General features: G+C 45.1%; 1 protein-coding gene across 1 annotated transcript in view; it reads left to right on the top strand.

The window, feature by feature from the left end:
• Positions 1-4,168: 4,168 nt before the first annotated feature.
• Positions 4,169-17,205, top strand: part of Stac (SH3 and cysteine rich domain) — a 119,723-nt gene continuing 106,686 nt past the window's right edge. The window contains 1 exon segment of the mRNA XM_032909793.1: positions 4,169-4,410. Within this exon segment, the coding sequence (XP_032765684.1) occupies positions 4,300-4,410 (111 nt within the window). The 5' untranslated portion in view covers positions 4,169-4,299.

Raw genomic sequence — 17,205 nt, 5'->3', positions numbered from 1 at the left:
AGGAACTTCCTCAGTTGCGGTTCCCTCTCCACAGATGATTCTAACTTGTGTCAAGTTGACAAAAAATAACCCAGCATGGGTGGGGCAGGGGGGATCTATACACAGCCATGCATGACAGGGACATTAGGCTCAGAAGGGGCACCACTCCGTGGGTTGACTGTGCATTCACATTCCTATTAGTTTTCCCTGTCCCATAGGCACTGACATCAATATATCAATGTCCCCACAGTACTGAGTCCAGGAATCCTCTGTTATAAACATGGTCACTGTTGGTCTTGGAAGAAGATGCAGCCATCTAAGTAGCAACATTCTCAACTCCCATCTCAGATGCTCACCTTCCATGTGTGCCAGGAACCTGGCAGCAACAAACTTGGCCCAGGCTCAGCACTTCATGCCTGCTCCCAGAGAGAGGCTGTGAATCCAACTCCCCTTTGGAAGATCTCTTGCCCCATGGAAACCTATCAAGTTTAGCCTCTACTGTTAAACTTGACACAGAGTCATTGGAAAAATCAATTAAAGAATTGCCAAGATCAAATTTGCCTGTGGCCATGTCTGTGGGGCATTTTCTTAATCAGCAATCAATGTTAGAGTGATCGGCCCACAGTGGGCAGTGCCATCCCTAGGCAGATGAGCCTAGGCCATGCTTGAAAGAAAGTTGAGCAAGCTAGGGACCTTCAGGCCAATAATCAATCTGTGTCTCTGTTTCAGATCCCGCCTCCAGGTTTCTGCTTTGAGTTCCTGCTTAGGTTTCCTTAGCAATGGACTACACCTATAAGCCAAATAAATGCTTCCCTGACCCTAGTTGCTTTTGGCAATTGTTCTCTCAGAGCAACAGAGACACAAACTAGCAGAGTCTTATGATCATGGACATCAGTGACCCTTCTGAGTCAATAAAGGCCAAATGCTTCATGTTGAACTTGTCTGATTTTAAATCCCACAGTTTCCCATATGCAGTCTGGGTCTTCTGTTCAAGGGAGGGACATGAGGTTACCAACTGGGCTACTTTAGAACTCAGGACTGTGTGACCAGCATCGTCGTAACCAACAGTGTCCAGCAGTTAGCGAAACAAGGGCAACAGGACACTGCTTCTGCCCTCTTGTAAATCCTCACCCAGCCAGAGGACAGTCCACTTTGCCATTGATTACCTAGGAAAGGGCACCATGACAACGTGGCACTCACTTGGAAGCCTAAGTGAGACGAATGGGCTAAGGAAGGAGACTGCAAAGAGCAGAAAACCGTCGTAGATATAAGTTGAAGAATACTTAGAAATTAGGTAGATAAGAAAAGATGAGATGGGAAAGAACTCGCTAGAGAAAGACGTGAAAACAAAGGTTTGGGTTTATTTGAGAAACCATAGGCACCTCTTACCTTCCCCCCCCCTCACTTTCAATCTTGCCTTTGCTCTCTGTGAGTGTGTGTGTGCGTGTGTGTGCGTGTGTGTGCGTGTGTGCGTGTGTGTGCACACAAGCACAGGTCAAAGGACAACTGCAGGTATCATTTTTCAGATGTCGTCTACCTTTTTTTTTAGACTGGGTCTTTCATTGGCCTGGAACTTCATCAAGCAGGCATGACTAGCTGATCAGCAAGCTCCAGGGGTCCACCTATCTCTGCCCTGCCCTCCGCATCACTGTCGTTACAAGTGTGGTTCATCACTCCTGGCTTTTTACATGGGTTATGGGGTAAGTTAAGCACTTTGCCAACTGATTCATCTCCTCAGGCACCAGATACCTAAAATTTCTGTTAGGAAACCAAAGGTAAGGTCCAAGGAGTTAGCTTTCTTCCAACCCAGGTGTGGTAGCTGTACCAGGTAGGTAACCCAGGAGACCTGTATTCCTAGCTTCCTCAAGGCTGAGGTAGAAGACTAACCCCAGGACAAAACCAAACCTTTGTTCTTGTGTCTTTCTCTAGTGAATTCTTTCCCACTTTTTTTATTATTTAACTTCTCCTATTCTTTGACAGTAGGGCAACAGTATGGGGAGATAGACAGTGAGTTCTATCTCAAAAGGGAACAACTACAAATCAAAAGCAACAGAAAAAGAACAGGAGATGGGAATGGGTGCGGTAGTGGAGTATGAACCCAGCAAGTGTAGGAACTCTGGGTTTGGACCCCAGCACCAAATGTTATTTCCATTAGAAGACAGAGTTATCATTCACTAATCCTACTGATAACTATAGCAAGCACTTAAAAAGGAGGGGTACCATCTTGAACTTTAAAAGAGATAAAGAAAAACATAAAACCTAAAGATAATGATTTCTTGTTGTAAACCAGGGTATGATTTCTCCCCAAGGCAGAGGTCTAGAAGACCCAGGAAGCTTCACTGCTGTGGAAAATTCCCCTGGCCCTGGATTAGTCCCAACCTCACGTTTGCACAGACTTGTGGAGTCCTGCATTGTCCCTCATGATGGTTGGCTAATTATGTGTGAGTGTGCATGGGTGTGTGCTTTGATTAACCTACCTTTATCTCTCTGTCCTCTCTCTCTCTCTCTCTCTCTCTCTCTCTCTCTCTCTCTCTCTCTCTCTCTCTCTGTGTGTGTGTGTGTATGAAATCTGTCAGTCTAACATCTCTCTATCTCTCTATCTCTCTATCTCTCTCTATCTATCTATCTATCTATCTATCTATCTATCTATCTATCTACCTATCTCTCACTTTTCACACCCGGAAGAGCAGGCTTCACACTGTAGCCAGTTCTAGAAAACAACCTGACACAAAACAGGCATGGGCTGAAGATGCATCTATACAGTGTTGCGTCCCTCTGTGCTTTTGCCTAAGGCTGGTGGTTGGTGCGGCTTCAGTGTGTGAGAATTTTGTCCCCATCCAGCAACTGGGGATTGTGTCTCCTGGAGGAACACCTGGGGCCTTCCAGGCTCTCTGGAGAGGCTGGCCTGAGTCCCAGGGGAGTTTATAGGGTTGGTTTGATTTTTAGAGTTGTTTTGTTCTTACCTTGTTTTCTTTTGTTTCATGTTTTAAGACAGGCTGTTACTATGTAGCCCAGGCTAATCTAGAACTCCTCACTTAGCCCAGGCTGGCCTAGAACTCAATAATATTCTTACATGAGCCTCCTGGGTAAAGTTTGTGATTTTGCAGATGAGCTGGAGGAGAGCCACAAAGGAGATTAAATAGGAATTAAGGTTTTATGTGTGCATATAAAAATATCGCAAATAACCCAATCATTCTACATGCTAACCCCAAATGACAAAATGAATTTAATTTTTTTAAAGATATAAAAATAAGGAGGGAATCTAGTATTGATGTAGGAAAGGCGTTTATAAATGTAGAAGTATTCCCTTTGGCTACATACTCTGTTATGTCTACAAACTAAACCAGGACCTCTGTGCCTTGGTCCAGCGATGCTCGCTGTCTCCGTGCCAATCTCCATGCCAAGAGATTGAGTAAAGCAGTCCAGTTCACCGGTCTTAGCAGGTTCTTAAACGCAAGCAGAGCCCTGAAGTACAGCCTCTTCAGCTTCTAAGTCTGGCTTAGCTTTGAGGCTCCCCAGTCCAAATGACTTGGATTTGAAAAACTCTGCCATTTATAGCTGAGTGACTTTAAGCAACCCTGTTCAAACCTAGGTTTCCTCGTCTATAAATGGAAGTGACCATGCCTAACCCACAGAGAGCCTGTGAGGCTCAGCGGGAGAAATTGGGGACCAGGTGTCCATACACCAAGTGTATTATCTGCCTGATTTAGATCAAAGCGGAACATTGGAAATTGCAGTGCCCACGGGTCAGAGGACGCCCACACTAGTTCCTGCTGTCACTGAACTATAAATTAAGCTAAGTACCACCACATCTCTCTTCACACTCAGGGCCAGGGATGAGGGGGTCGCTGAAGGTGGCCCATAGTACTTGTTTGTACTCGCTTTCTGTTCCTTGGGGGTTTTGCTGAGTGTTTTCCTTAGAACATCACCAGACCCAGCGCGGGCGCTCAGAGCTGATCTCCCACACTGTCGGAGTGGGCGCGGCCCCCTCCCGCCCTGGGTTCCCCGCACGACCACGCAGCCCCGCCCCGAGCCGCCGCCTCCCGTCCTCGGAGGGGCCAGCCCGGGCCCACCCGCCCGCTGCGGTGGGCGGCAGTCACGACTAGAGGCGCGCAATCTCCAGCGAGGTGGCCACGGGCGCTGCGCGGGGCGGGGCGGAGGCCCGGGAGGTGGGCTGGACCTGGCCAGGCGAGGCCCCAGGGCGCACGCCGCCGCCTGGCGCGATGGACATCCCGGGGACCCGGCACTGAGCGAGCGAGAGCAAGAAGTCTAGCGAGCCTGCGGTTCCCCCAGAAGCCCAACACAGTTCCCGCGGCCAAGATGATCCCTCCAAGTGGCGCCCGCGAGGACAGCGGAGACGGACTGACCCGGGAGGCAACCGGCACAGAGCAGCCGCCCTCTCCTGCGTCCACCAGCAGCCTGGAATCCAAGGTACCGCGCGCCTGCACTGGGGAAACACAGAATCCTTTTCCCTCTGACACCTTTCTCTGGGGTCTGGGTGCCAGGGGTGCTGAGACTTATCCCTAGAGAGCTGGAATGTGCTGGACCCCTTGCTTCTCATGCCGAGACAGCTGCGCAGACCCAAACCTGTGCAAAGCTTCTGCTTTAGGAGCCCACGCACTTCACCCTAACCCTGGTGCCCAGATGGCTTCCTTAAGTGGGAGAAGGAGTTCGATGATGCATGGCCTGAACTTGCCTGCGTCCACAGCCAGGGAGGGTATGAGAAGGTTCTGGGGTCAGAGAGACCAACGCAGCCTAGGGATATTCTTTCAGAAAGCTTGAGCCCTGAGCCCACAAAGTGTAGCTCATCCTGGGGCTCAGGGATCCTTCGCTTCCCAGGGTGCCTTCCTAACTTACCGTACCAAGAGTTTACAGAAATATATTAAGCGAAGACAAGAAATTGGTCTGCAAGAAAGTTAGCGTTCCCCTTGTAGAAGTTGCTACTCGGTAGAACTTAGCACTTGTCTTTTTAAGAGTCACACTAACACATATACACAAAACCAACCCCGCAGCACGTCTCCTGTCACATTCAGACTTCCTTTGAAACTTGCGTGGGTGCCAGGCACATGTTTGGAAAAGTTGGAAAAGAACCAAGCAAACCATGGCTGCTTCACAGCACAGAGCCAAGTGGCAACCGAGCCAGGAGAGTAAAAATCAGATTTGAGTTGCAGTTAGTTTCATAGATTCTTTTAAGTGCAGGGCTCCTGGCTGTGCAGAGGTTTCTGTGAGTACACGGGGCATTGGGGGGGGGGGAATGTCAGCACTCCAGTGCCGCAAAGGGGTACATTGTTTAGGGGGACATGAGCGCAAGGAAAAGTGAGACCCTCTGGTTATGCTGTGCAAGCTTGGATGGGCATCCCCGCTCAAGAGGCGCTGGTGTGGGGCAGCGTGTTGGCACTGTACACTTTCAGTGTCAATAGGTAACCACTGGAGACTGGTGGTCTAGGACGAAAAGCTTTGCCTCCTCCAATTTAGTTCCGGGCTATCTCGTCTGGGCACTTGTGGCAACTTCTCTAACTGGAAAGGCAGACAAGACCATTTGAGGAATAGATGAGATTGCCGATCTCTAGCCTGCTGCCTTGACAGACTTGTCCTTTTGCTGTGGAAGCTAGGGAAGTGGGATCCACCACTCTACATAGGCCTTTCTAAAGCAGGCTCCCTGCCCACATCCGGAAACACCTCTTTTCTACCTGGAACTTGATGCAACTCATTCTTGTCCACCAACACTCCTAGAGAGTCCAGGCGCCAGCTGCCATTTCAGAGGTGGCCTGGAATTCTGTAGATGGTGTATGTAGCACAGCGCAGGGGAGTGAAAGCCTTTATGTTTTAAACTTTGCATTGGGCCTACCATCCTGCAGTAGGTATGCTCTGGAAAGGTCTTAGCCTTTGGGTAAAACAGCAGCCTGATTGAAACACACAGCATGGGTTTGCTATTTATAGATGTCCTCATGTAAATCATTTGGCAAAGCAAAAAACCCTTCCATGTAATGCCCGTAATTACCCACCAATTTATCCGGCTTACGACTCAGGTCTGTAGACGTCCACTTTTCTCAGTCATCTACCTGCCTGATGTGTGCCTGAGCATTCACTGTGGATTAGGCGTCCTAGCCAATGGAGATGAGTTCTGCAGAAGGGATCCTGCACCCTATAGAACTAGACACAGAACAGCCTGTGTGGGTGCGATTTTGTTTTTCTCGAAGTGGTATTTATGACTGGATCGAGGGGGGTTCATACCCTCGAAAGAGGCTGGCCTGACGCTGTGGAAGAGAGGTGGTGATGGGTAGATGGCTTGGAGTAGGAGATGGCGAGACCATCATTGTGTGTCGTGAACTGCACCGGCCTTTAAGAGGCTCTGTTCCATTAGACAGGAGAGAGCCTGCTGGGAAAATGTCGGCAAAGCAGGGATGGCTATCTATTGGACTCTCCCAGGAACTGGTACATCCCACAAATGTCAAGTAAACTAAACTATAGTCCATATATCAAAAAAAAAAACCCAAATCACATGTATTACATAGTCATAATGCAATTATGATATATCAGCTAAACACGATCATTTTTTAAAAAATATCATCTGGAAGATGCACGGTGTAGGTCCTACTGGGCATTGACATTTCTCTGGACATTTTTGTACATTTAGTGTTTTGATTTTTCATTATGTGGATTAATTTAAACAAGCGTGTGTGCATGAGCTTACTACAGTGCCTGTGTGGGGGTCAGAAGAAAACTTGCAGGAGTCAGCCCTCTCCTTCTGCCACGGGGAGCTCTGGGGTCAAAGGCAGCTCTTCAGGCTTGTGGCCTTTACCCACTGAGCCACCCCACCTGTCCATGAAGACTTTTAAAATTCCTTTAAGAGATGCATTTTTAGGTGACCATAAGTACTAGATATTTGACAAGTCCAGGAGCCAGGGGAACATCCACGGATGAACAGACAGTCCAGAAACAAACTCAGGTAGCACTGTATTCTCTGCCTCATTCCCGCCTAACTTTTATGCTTGCCTGGTGCCCAGGGCACTCATGAGTATCTACTAAATATTGCCTCTAGTCAGACACAACCCTAAACTTCACACTAGAATCTTCTACTGTGGCGTCCATTTCATGAGGAGCACAGTAAGAACCTGCAAATGTAGATGCCCTAGCCAAGGTCATGGCAAAATCAGGACCAGAGCCCTGTCGCTTTGGAGTCGGAATTTTCCATCTGTATCTGTCTCTTGTTTGTGCGGTGCTCACATCAGCTGTTTCTCCTGATGTTCTAGAGACCAAAACTTCCCTGAGAGGTCACTGGTGACACATTGGGGCATTGTGTCTTTCGATGAGCTTCCTCGTTCCTTTCCCAAATCATCTTCTTTGCCATTTTGTCTAGGATAATAAACATGCATCACCACACCTGCCTGTAAATTTTTTAATTTATTATTTATTTGTGTGTATGCACACACTTTTGAAAGTGTGTACATAGCATGGTACACATGCAAAGATCTGAGGACAACTTTTGGGAATCAGTTCTGTGCCCCCACCATATGGGTTCTGGGGATCGAACTCAGGGGGTCAGGCTTAGAAGCAAGAGCCTTCATCCATGGAGTCATCTGGTCAACCCAGTCATGTCTTCTTAAGAAACAGGGCTAGAGCCAGGCAGTGGTCCTGCATGCCTTTGATCCCAGGACTCCAGAGGCAGAGGCAGGGGGATCTCTGAGTTATTGGCCAACCTGGTCTATAGAGTGAGTTCCAGGACAGTCAGAGACACGGGAAGAGACCCTGCCTCAAAAAAACAAAACAAAAATAAATGAAACAACAAATGAAAGAAAAGATAGATGCTAGGGAGGAGGCTTAATTAGTAAAGGATTTGCCATGTAAGCATGAAGTGCCAAGTTTGAGCCCTCAAACCTCCCTTTAAAAAGCTAAGCACAGTTGTGCCTACATGTAATCCCAGTGCAGGGGAGACAAAAACAACAGATCTGTAGATCTTAGCAACCAGCCAGCCTACATGCCTACTTGGCATGTTCTAGGCCAATGAGAGACTCTGCCTCAAAGAGCAAGGTGGGTGGCTCCCGAGAACGATGCCTGGGGGGTTTACCCTGGCCACCTATATTCAAGCACAAACAGGTATCCCTGCACATACATGCGCACAAACATACATGCACACAAAAGAAAGAGATCAGGAGCTGGAGATGTAGAATTCATCTGTGGTAGAATCCATGTCTAGCTTGCTCAAGGCCTGAAATTCAATCCATAGCGCTTCGAAACCAAGTAAATTAACTGAGTCACGTTGTTGGGCAAAGTGGTTGAGGACCAACTCTCATTTGGCTGTTTGGCCCTTGTAATTGATACTTCCCACGGTGAAGTGCATGTGTGGAAATAATCAAGTGCTTTATCCCTGAACCACCTGGAAACTGGAACACAGCAGACCCACTGGTCCAGAGGTCTACACAGCAACCTAAGAGGCAAGCACATATATGCAGTGTCTGAGTATATAAAACACACAAAACACCACCAGACATAAAATAAGGGCACACAACATCTCTAAAAATCCATTTTCATTGCACTTTCCTGGGAAAGTTCAATTACAGACGGTTGAAATTAATAACACTAGAGTGCATTTATTCCAGGTGTTTTTTAAAACTGTCTCCTTTATTGAATGAAACTATTTTATGGAAATTTTCAACATCCACAAAGGAAGACAGACGGTATGAAGAACCATCATAGATCAAACCAGCTAAACTTCCCAGCTTATTCATTCACGGACAACAACGTTTGCCATACTAGTCCATCACCAACACTGCTCTTCCACAGGATCATCTTAAATCAAATGCCGGCTCATCATGCCCTTTTACCAGAAAGTCTTTCAAGTTACATATCTAAAAACTAAGAACTATTCGAGGTAACCTAGGATCCCATTGGCATGGACTACAGGTCTTTGTCATTGAGGGTCAATAGAATCTTTCAAAGGCTCAAAAGCTGTGGGAAACCTGTGAGTAAAGAGAACCAACATTTAGAACTGTACAGGTGCATGTGTGATCTGGGAAAAGCATGTACACCTTACATAAGATCCACAAGAGCCTTGCTCCCCCTCTCTCTCAGCTCTAGACAAGGACAGTGAGTTGCTGACATAACATACCACAGAGAGTTAAATGGTTATTGGCTTGTTGGCTATGCTCCTAGCTGAGGACCCAGTCTTCAGTTTTGGATCTCAAAGTGATTTCCTCCGAACCAATCCCTGCAAGCACGTACAGTCACGATGTTCAATGTAATTTGTTTTTTTCCTTTCCATTAGTTGAGCTGAAAACCACTGATCTGTGTCTCCTCCTCTATCTTCCCACTGACTGTTCCAGAAAGACCATGGCCTGGTTTAATTGCAGAGCGCTGGACAGAGATCAATAGACCAAAGAAAAACTCCCCCTTGCCCCAGTAGCTGAATTCTTTCCCATTTGACTTGGTGACAACATAGAAGCTTACAAGAGTCAAATGTGAGTTTGGGGGCCATCAGGGATGTGACCAAAGGTCCTATCTAGATGATGCAAAGAGATCCTAGGCTTTGAGGTCAGATAGACAAACCTCCTAGGCGCCTCCCAGTTGCCGCTTCTCTGACTAAGCAAGTTGGCTCACTGTCTCCAAGTCTGGGTGTTACCGATAGCTTCAGTTGTCAACTTAAAACAAAACTAGAGTCTATTGAGATGAGAGAACCCTAGCTAAATAACGGCTCAGATCTGAGTGGCCTGTGGCCATGTTTGCGAGGCCTTTTCTTAATTACTATTTGGTCCAGCCCATTTGTGATGGGGGCTCTCCTTAGGCAGACTGGCCGGGGCTATACAATAAAGCTCTCTGAGTCAGCCAGTACAGAAACAATGTTCCTCCATGGTCTCTGATTCAGTTCCTTTCTTGGCTTCCCTTGATGATAGCCTGCGAGCTGTAAAACAAATGATCCATTTCCTGCCCCACGTTGCTTTTATTCAGTGTTTTATCACAACACCTGAGAAGCAAACCAGGACTCTGGGTTCTCCACCTCTACAGAATGAGAGGAGAACTCTACTGGGTTCTCCTCCACAGAATCCTTACTTGGCAAGTCCGTTGTTTTATTTTTTTGTGGTTGTTTTGTTTGTTGTTACTGTTTGGGGTTTTATTGTTGTTGTTCGAAATGGGCCAAGCTATGTAGATCCGGGCTGGTTTAGCTCAAGATGCCCTTGAATTCACAGGTATGCCTGGCTTGAACTTGAGGATGCTGGGATTAAAGGCACGGGACACAGTGCTCAGCTTTCTGCTTGGCATTTTTAATGTTGTAAGGACTAAAAAAAGGGAAGAACCAGTAATGTACGATTGGCACATGTATGCATAAAGTACTGTTGTTGACCTTCTCCTTTTGAAATGGAGGATCCCTATGCTAGCCAGACCCAGCAGTCAACATCACTGGAACTATTCCAGCTAGCACTAATGCAGCTGACTTTCCAAGGGCTCTACTGGCTGTTTCTCTTTGGACTTTTAGTTACACTGTCAACTAGGATGAAATTCTGCCTCAGCTGGATTAGTCACTGAGTTTGCATCATCACCTCCCACCCACCATCAGTATTTAAAGGCGTGGCATAATCCATTCACCTCCCCAGTGGCACCACAGACTGCTCAAGGAAGTGCCTCCACTCATAAGGATATGGCCTGGATTCTGAGTAAGGTTCTGTGCCCATCGACGAGCAGCCACTTAAGGTCTAGTTTATGCCCAGCATTTCCCCCAGCACAAGCATAAAGCGATAATAGGCAAGAAATTAAACTTCTATTCAAAGGAAGAAGATGAGGCAAAATGCATTCAAATCACTAAGGAAGTCAGGCCAGACCTAATCTAGGTTTAATCATAGGAATCTATCTATCGTATCTATCTATCGTATCTATCTATCTATCTATCTATCTATCTATCTATCTATCTATCTATCGCCTATCTATCTGTTTTGTTTTTTTCTGTGTGTAATTGAGCCCTGGCTATGAGCCATGGTCTACTTGCTTTGTAGACCATGCTGGCCCCAAACTCACAGAGATCTGCCTGCCTCTGCTTCCCCATGGCTGGGATTAAAGGCGTGAGCCACCTTCTTCAATCACTGAACTTGTCTAGACGCTAAGGATTAGAGAATGTCCGAAAGAGCAACATCCAAGTCGCTCTGTCACCTTCTTCCCACTGCAACCAGGCAAAAGCCTCGGGATCTATTGTCTTCTTCTTCTTCATATTTCCTCCTGAACCCAAGGACGGGCTTCGGAAAAGGCAGCCTGCTTATGCTCCTTCACGTTGCTAAATAATTTAAAGCATTACTCAGAAGCAGCTAGATTTATGAGCTGACTCGATCCCTATTTATGTTATGCCCGTGCATAGAAAAATAAAAGGTATTCTATGCAGACAGCTGGAGAGCCAAACTAATTTAAAGAAGAGAAAATACGCACATCCCATGTCTACCCAGAGATAAGACATCGTTCACCGTTTTGGCTGTTTCTCTCAAGTACATTTGTCTTATTGGTAAACACTGAAAATAAAATTGGAAACATCTCTTCCTATGTGTGCACTTTGCCTTTTCCACTGACCATTTCTGGACACACTTCCCCTTCTTCCGAAATCATCAGCGGTCTGATGCTCCATTCAAGCCATTCCCATGCTCCGTTACCTTGACGGTATCAGTTCCACTTGCTTCTCACATCTAGTTCTTTACCAGCTTTCAAACATTTGAAAAATAGTAAGACCTACGCCCCGATGCATAAGCGTTGCATATATTTCTGATTTGAGTCAATTCGTTTCAGGAGAAACTCTTGAGCCTGTGCACTTTTTTTTTCCCCTCTTTGTTACAGGGATCTTGAGATCCGTTTCTTTTCTCAGCCTTTCTTTTGTCACAAACTTTTCCATTCAAATTTAACATTCCAATTAAAGGTGAAAAAAAAAAGATGATTGCTCAATGAATTAAAAACAAAACAAAAACCCTTGGTGGTGGCTAGCCACTATATAAATCACAAAACAGAATGTGGCTCCCACCCCAGAATATCCCGTCTCCAGTGGCTCTCTTCTAGTCACCACCTCCCAAGGATGATGCGTTCCCTCCCTCATAACTAAATCATTTTTGTTTGTTTGGAAACTTGGCCCACTGCATCCATCAGGGCGGACCAGTTAATTTCATGGTTCTTCCTCTCTCCATGATGCTGGGCGCTTCGGCAGCCATATCTTCATTCGCTGTGTTGTATATCAACCGCTGTGATGGCTGTCTACCCATTTTACTGCTGGGAGGTATTTGGGGGGTTTCTTTTGCTGGGGTGCCCTAAGCGGTATGGCTAAGATCATTCTCGTACATACCCTCTGGGATGCGTACGAGCTAGTCCATTAGGCATATGCCTGTGAGTAGCCTTGTTGATCGTAGTGTATGCACATGCATGTGTAGATACTATTCCCACATGTCCGAACCAGTAGCATGCAACAGTTCAGTTAGTCAGCATTCCCCACACTCCGTATGTCTGTCTGATGTTTTTTTTTAATGTGTCGGAGGTGATTATTAACGTCCCAAAATATTTCAGCCTGTAATGTCCTCGCTGGCCAGTGGAGTCAGCGGGTTTTCACAAGGCTATTGGCATGTACGTTTCGTGAAGTAGCTGTTCACACCTTCTGCTTACTTTCTTTTGTCAGATTGCCTTCCTCTTTGTTGGGGTTCTTCACAGAGTCTGAGTTTGAGAAAGAGATAGGTGTAACGCACACATTTTCCTCATGCTCTGAGAAGAGGCCTCTGGGGCTTAGCAGAATTCGTGTGTGTGTGTGTGTGTGTGTGTGTGTGTGTGTGTGTGTGTGTGTGTGTGTGTGTAAGTGTGCAAGCTCATCCATCTGTCTGTCTGTCTATCTGTCCATCTGTCTGCCTGTCTCTGTGTGTGAATGTTTGGACATAGAGGCCAGAGGACCTCTGGAGTCAATCTTTCCTTAGGCACTATCTTCTTTAAATTTTTTTGAGATTAAAATATATTAAAATATATATATATATATATATATATATATATATATATATATATATGTCATCATTTCCCCCTTCCTTTCCCTTCCTCCAAACCCTCCTTGCTAACTTTCTAATCCATGGTCTCTCCTTACATTAACTATTGTTTTGTGCACATATATGTAAATGTAGAGCACAGCCATAATTGATACATCTACGTGTGACTCCTATACCTAAGATCCAGGGGTCACTGCAGAAGAGGAGGCAGAAAGACTGTAACATCCAGAGGACCTGGGGATAGTTTCTGTGAGGTTGTGTCTCCTAGCCATCTCAGTGGTGCCAACACAACTGCTGAACATGGGGTGAACGGGGACAACACGAATAGACATGCTAACATGGGCAGGGAAAGCTCAAGAGACCTCAACCCTACAGAAAGAACTGCAGTCAACTAAGGAATGCTGAGAGCAGGTGTCCCCGCAGGGAAGAGTGCACTTTTCAAAGACAGGGTCTGTCACTGACTTGACTCTCACTGGCCAGTGAGCCTCAAGGATTTGCCTGTCTCTGCTTTCGCAGGGATGGGTTTACATGTATTGTACTATGATATTGTGTTTATGGGTTTGTTTGTTTGTTTGTTTGTTTGTTTGTTTGTTTGTTTGTTTTGAATGGATTCTGGGCATGGAACTCAGGTCCTCATGCTTTACTGACCAAGTCACCTTCCCAGCTCCTCCTAACAGAAAGGCTTAATCTCGTATGGTCTGGTTTGTTAATCCCCCTCTTTAAGGGGTGTGCTTTGTGCCCTGCTTATCAATACTCTACCTAGCTCAGAAGCATGACGGTGTTCTCTATGACTAGCCCAAGAAGAGCTATCCACATAGCTTTCACAGCTAGATTAAAACCTATTGGTGGTTCTTTATTGATATGGTCTAAGTATAGATCAAGACCTAGTCGTGCACTGTAAAGGCCATGTCTTTGCCCAAATATGGCACTGCCTCAAGTGTTGGGGCTGTATTATTATGAAATCTCTGGTTTTGGTGGACTGAGCCCCGCAGCTCTGTTCTTCACTCTTCGTTATTAAGTTGATTTGTGGAGGGACACTTTTGAGTCTTCACACTGCAGAGTGAATTCTAGAATCACAAAAACACCTGTTAGGAAATCAGTAAAACCTATCCTGAGAGAATGGAATTTAGACTATGCAGTTTTCTGGTTACATCTCCCACTCAGAGCTCCAACTCCTCAGGCTACAAAATGTATTAATTTTCTAATTTGGGAATTCCTACAACCAACTTGTTTTAACATAAATTTGAGCTGCAAGTCTACGTGACGGCAAATCTGTAATAACGACCTCCCTGGGAAATATTTTCCAATCATCAATTTTTGCCTGCCTTGAGTCTAAGCTAAGATTTCCTCTTTATCATCCTGAATTGAGAAGTTTGTTTCGAGTTCACCTTCTCTTTCTTTTCTAGATTGCCCTCCACAGATGAGTTATTAAAACCTAATACTCTAGATCCATTTTTCCTGTGATGGGCTGTCTCACTATTCAAATCAGGGCACATATTAGAGTCACTGGGGAAGAGGGAACCGTATCTGATGAACTGCTTCCACCAGATTGGTCTACAGGAAAATCTGTGGGGTGTTCTCTTAATGATGGGTGTGGGAGAGCCCAACCCACTGTGGATGGAGCCACCCATGGGCAAGTAGTCCTTGGTTATAGAAGAGAGCTGGCTGAACAAGGTACTAGAAGCAAGCCAGTAAGCAGCATCCCTCCTCGGCCTCTGCTTCAGTCCAAGTCCCCATGGTCCTGCCCTGAGTCCCTGCCTTAGCTTCTCTTCATAATGATCTGTGATGTGGAAATGTAAGTCAAAACCAGAATGTACAGTAAAATACGTGGAACATGGAATTTACTGTCCGGAGCATTCAGTTGGTGCAATCCTGTGTGTCCACATAATTGCCCATCTGTCTCTAAGACTTTCTATCCTCAGTGAAATTGTATCGTTGGTCAACAATGGTTACCCAACATCCACCTCCCACTAAGTTCCAGATGAATCCTACAATTCTACTCACTTCAAAAAATAAGTTCAGCCACTGTGGCTTCTAAGTATCTCACGTGACATTGATCCTTTAGTGACTAGCATGTCTCATCAATGAACAGGATGCCACAAACGTTCTTCTGTGTTGTGTCATGTTATGAGAATTCTCTTCTATGGAGGGCTAGATAATATTCTATTTTTAACATACGTACACATACACATCTCTACATTTCATTTATTCTTGTGTTAAGAAGACTTGTGTAACGTTTGACGATTGTGTGTAATGCTGTTATGAGACGGTACAGGCAGAATCCGCTCCAACCCTTCCATTCATCTGTGGATAACCAGAAGTGGAATTGCTAAAGCTATTAGAAACCTCATCTCTTCCTGTTTTTATAAGACATTTGCATATATTCTTTGGGGAAAGGTCTAGTAAACGCCTTCGCTCGTTTTTAGGTGGATTCCTGATTTGGGGGCCGGAGTTGTGGTGTGGCAGCCTTTGAAATCAGCAATCGTTAACTAGAATCGGGGTGCATGGCTGAAGTGCAAGAGCAGACGTTGACTACATTCATCACCAGCCTAAGCGGAGAGAGAAAGGGGGTGGGGCAAGGAAACAAGGAAAGAGAGAGGGAAGCTAGGCAAACTGGGAGGAGAGCACTGAGTTTTATCCATTGGTCTAAATACATTTAGACTCGAGGGAAGATGATTTTCATACCGTTCTGTTACTTGCCCCCCCCCAGGCCCCCTGCGATGGATCAGTTCATGCCCTTGTCCATCTCTCATCCTGCATAGCCATCTCTGATTTATCCTTGAAACCCTCTATCCACGTCCTGAAGACATCGCATCACACCGCCATTTATTTTTCTGTCTTGTTTACTACATTTCAACATAGATTTGTTTTCCTTACATAGCTTGTCTCAAATTTTAGCTTTGCTTTCTCCTGTTCATTTACGTTTAGTCAAGTCCCGCTCATCCTGAGAACGGAAAAATATTAATCTATATCTCTATATTTCTTTGTGTCATTACCCTCTGAAGCTTATCTTAATACTTTATTAGCTATCTTGGGTTTGCATCATTGTAAGGGATGAAAGAACTCTAAATATCCCAAATGATTAGTCAGTGGTTTAAAAACCATTTGCTGAATAATTTATTCTTTCCTCAGTGATATGAAATGGTACATCCATTATGTAATAAATGGTAATATGTACTGGGTTTTCATTCGGAATCATCTGTTCTATTCTGATGACTTTCAAATGTATTCTCTCCTTCAGCACTGCACTGCACTGTACTTTAAAGCAGGCTTTGATGGGGGCTGAGGAATTAGCTCAGTGGTTAAGAGCACTCGCTGTTCTTCCACAGGATCTGAGCTCAGGTCCCAGCACCCAGGCGTAGCAGCTCACAACTGTCTCTAACTCCAGCTCCAGGGCATCCGACACCCTCTTCTGCCCTCCAAAGGCACCCATACTCATATGTACACATTCACACAGATGCATGCACAGCAATAAAAACTGAAAAGCTTAAGTAACCCTTGAGAGCTGATGAGAGAAGCGTGGCGTCCCCGGGATTTCCATACTTCAACCTGCACATACCTTTTTGGTTCTCCACCCAGTTATACAAAATAACGACTTCTTTTTCTTTGACGTTTTTTGGTGTCTACACAGAGCAGACAAATGTTCTATCACTGAGCTATATTCTCATTCCAAAAATAACACTTTGGCCAAAATATTTATGGGAAAATATTTAAAATCCCTTTTTTAAAAAAATAAACTACATGCAATCACTATTTATAGGCACCCTCTGGTGTCACAGCTCACGAGAACTTCTTATCTTACCCGACTACATTTTTAAAAAGGTGGTAAAGAAAAAAGGAGGTGGATATGTGTTCACATTCCCGTATGTAATGTGTACACTTACTGAAATTGCATATCACGTGGTAACTCATGAATGTGTAAAATTAAGATGCTCCATGGATCAGTTACACTTCATTTCAAATTTTGAAAAATCCAAACATTTAAAGAATCCTAATATTTTGAAAGTAATTGAGTAATATGTCTATTAGTATTGTAGAATTATTCACAGCAGGGAGCTTTTTATCCAGGCATATAGTATATTTATTTGGTTTTGAAATAGTTTTATTACTTTCAGAAATTCTTGAAAATTTATATATATATATATATTTATATATATATATATATATATTCTAGTGATTCTCAGGTATTTCCTGGCACGTGTTTGGGTTCTAGAACACAATACCAGAAACTGAGAGGTGACTT

This window comes from Rattus rattus, chromosome 8 (assembly GCF_011064425.1).
Source record: "Rattus rattus isolate New Zealand chromosome 8, Rrattus_CSIRO_v1, whole genome shotgun sequence".
Taxonomy (NCBI): Eukaryota; Metazoa; Chordata; class Mammalia; order Rodentia; family Muridae; genus Rattus; species Rattus rattus.
Note: the sequence above shows the minus strand (reverse complement) of the source record. Positions and strands in the feature narration are given on the sequence as shown.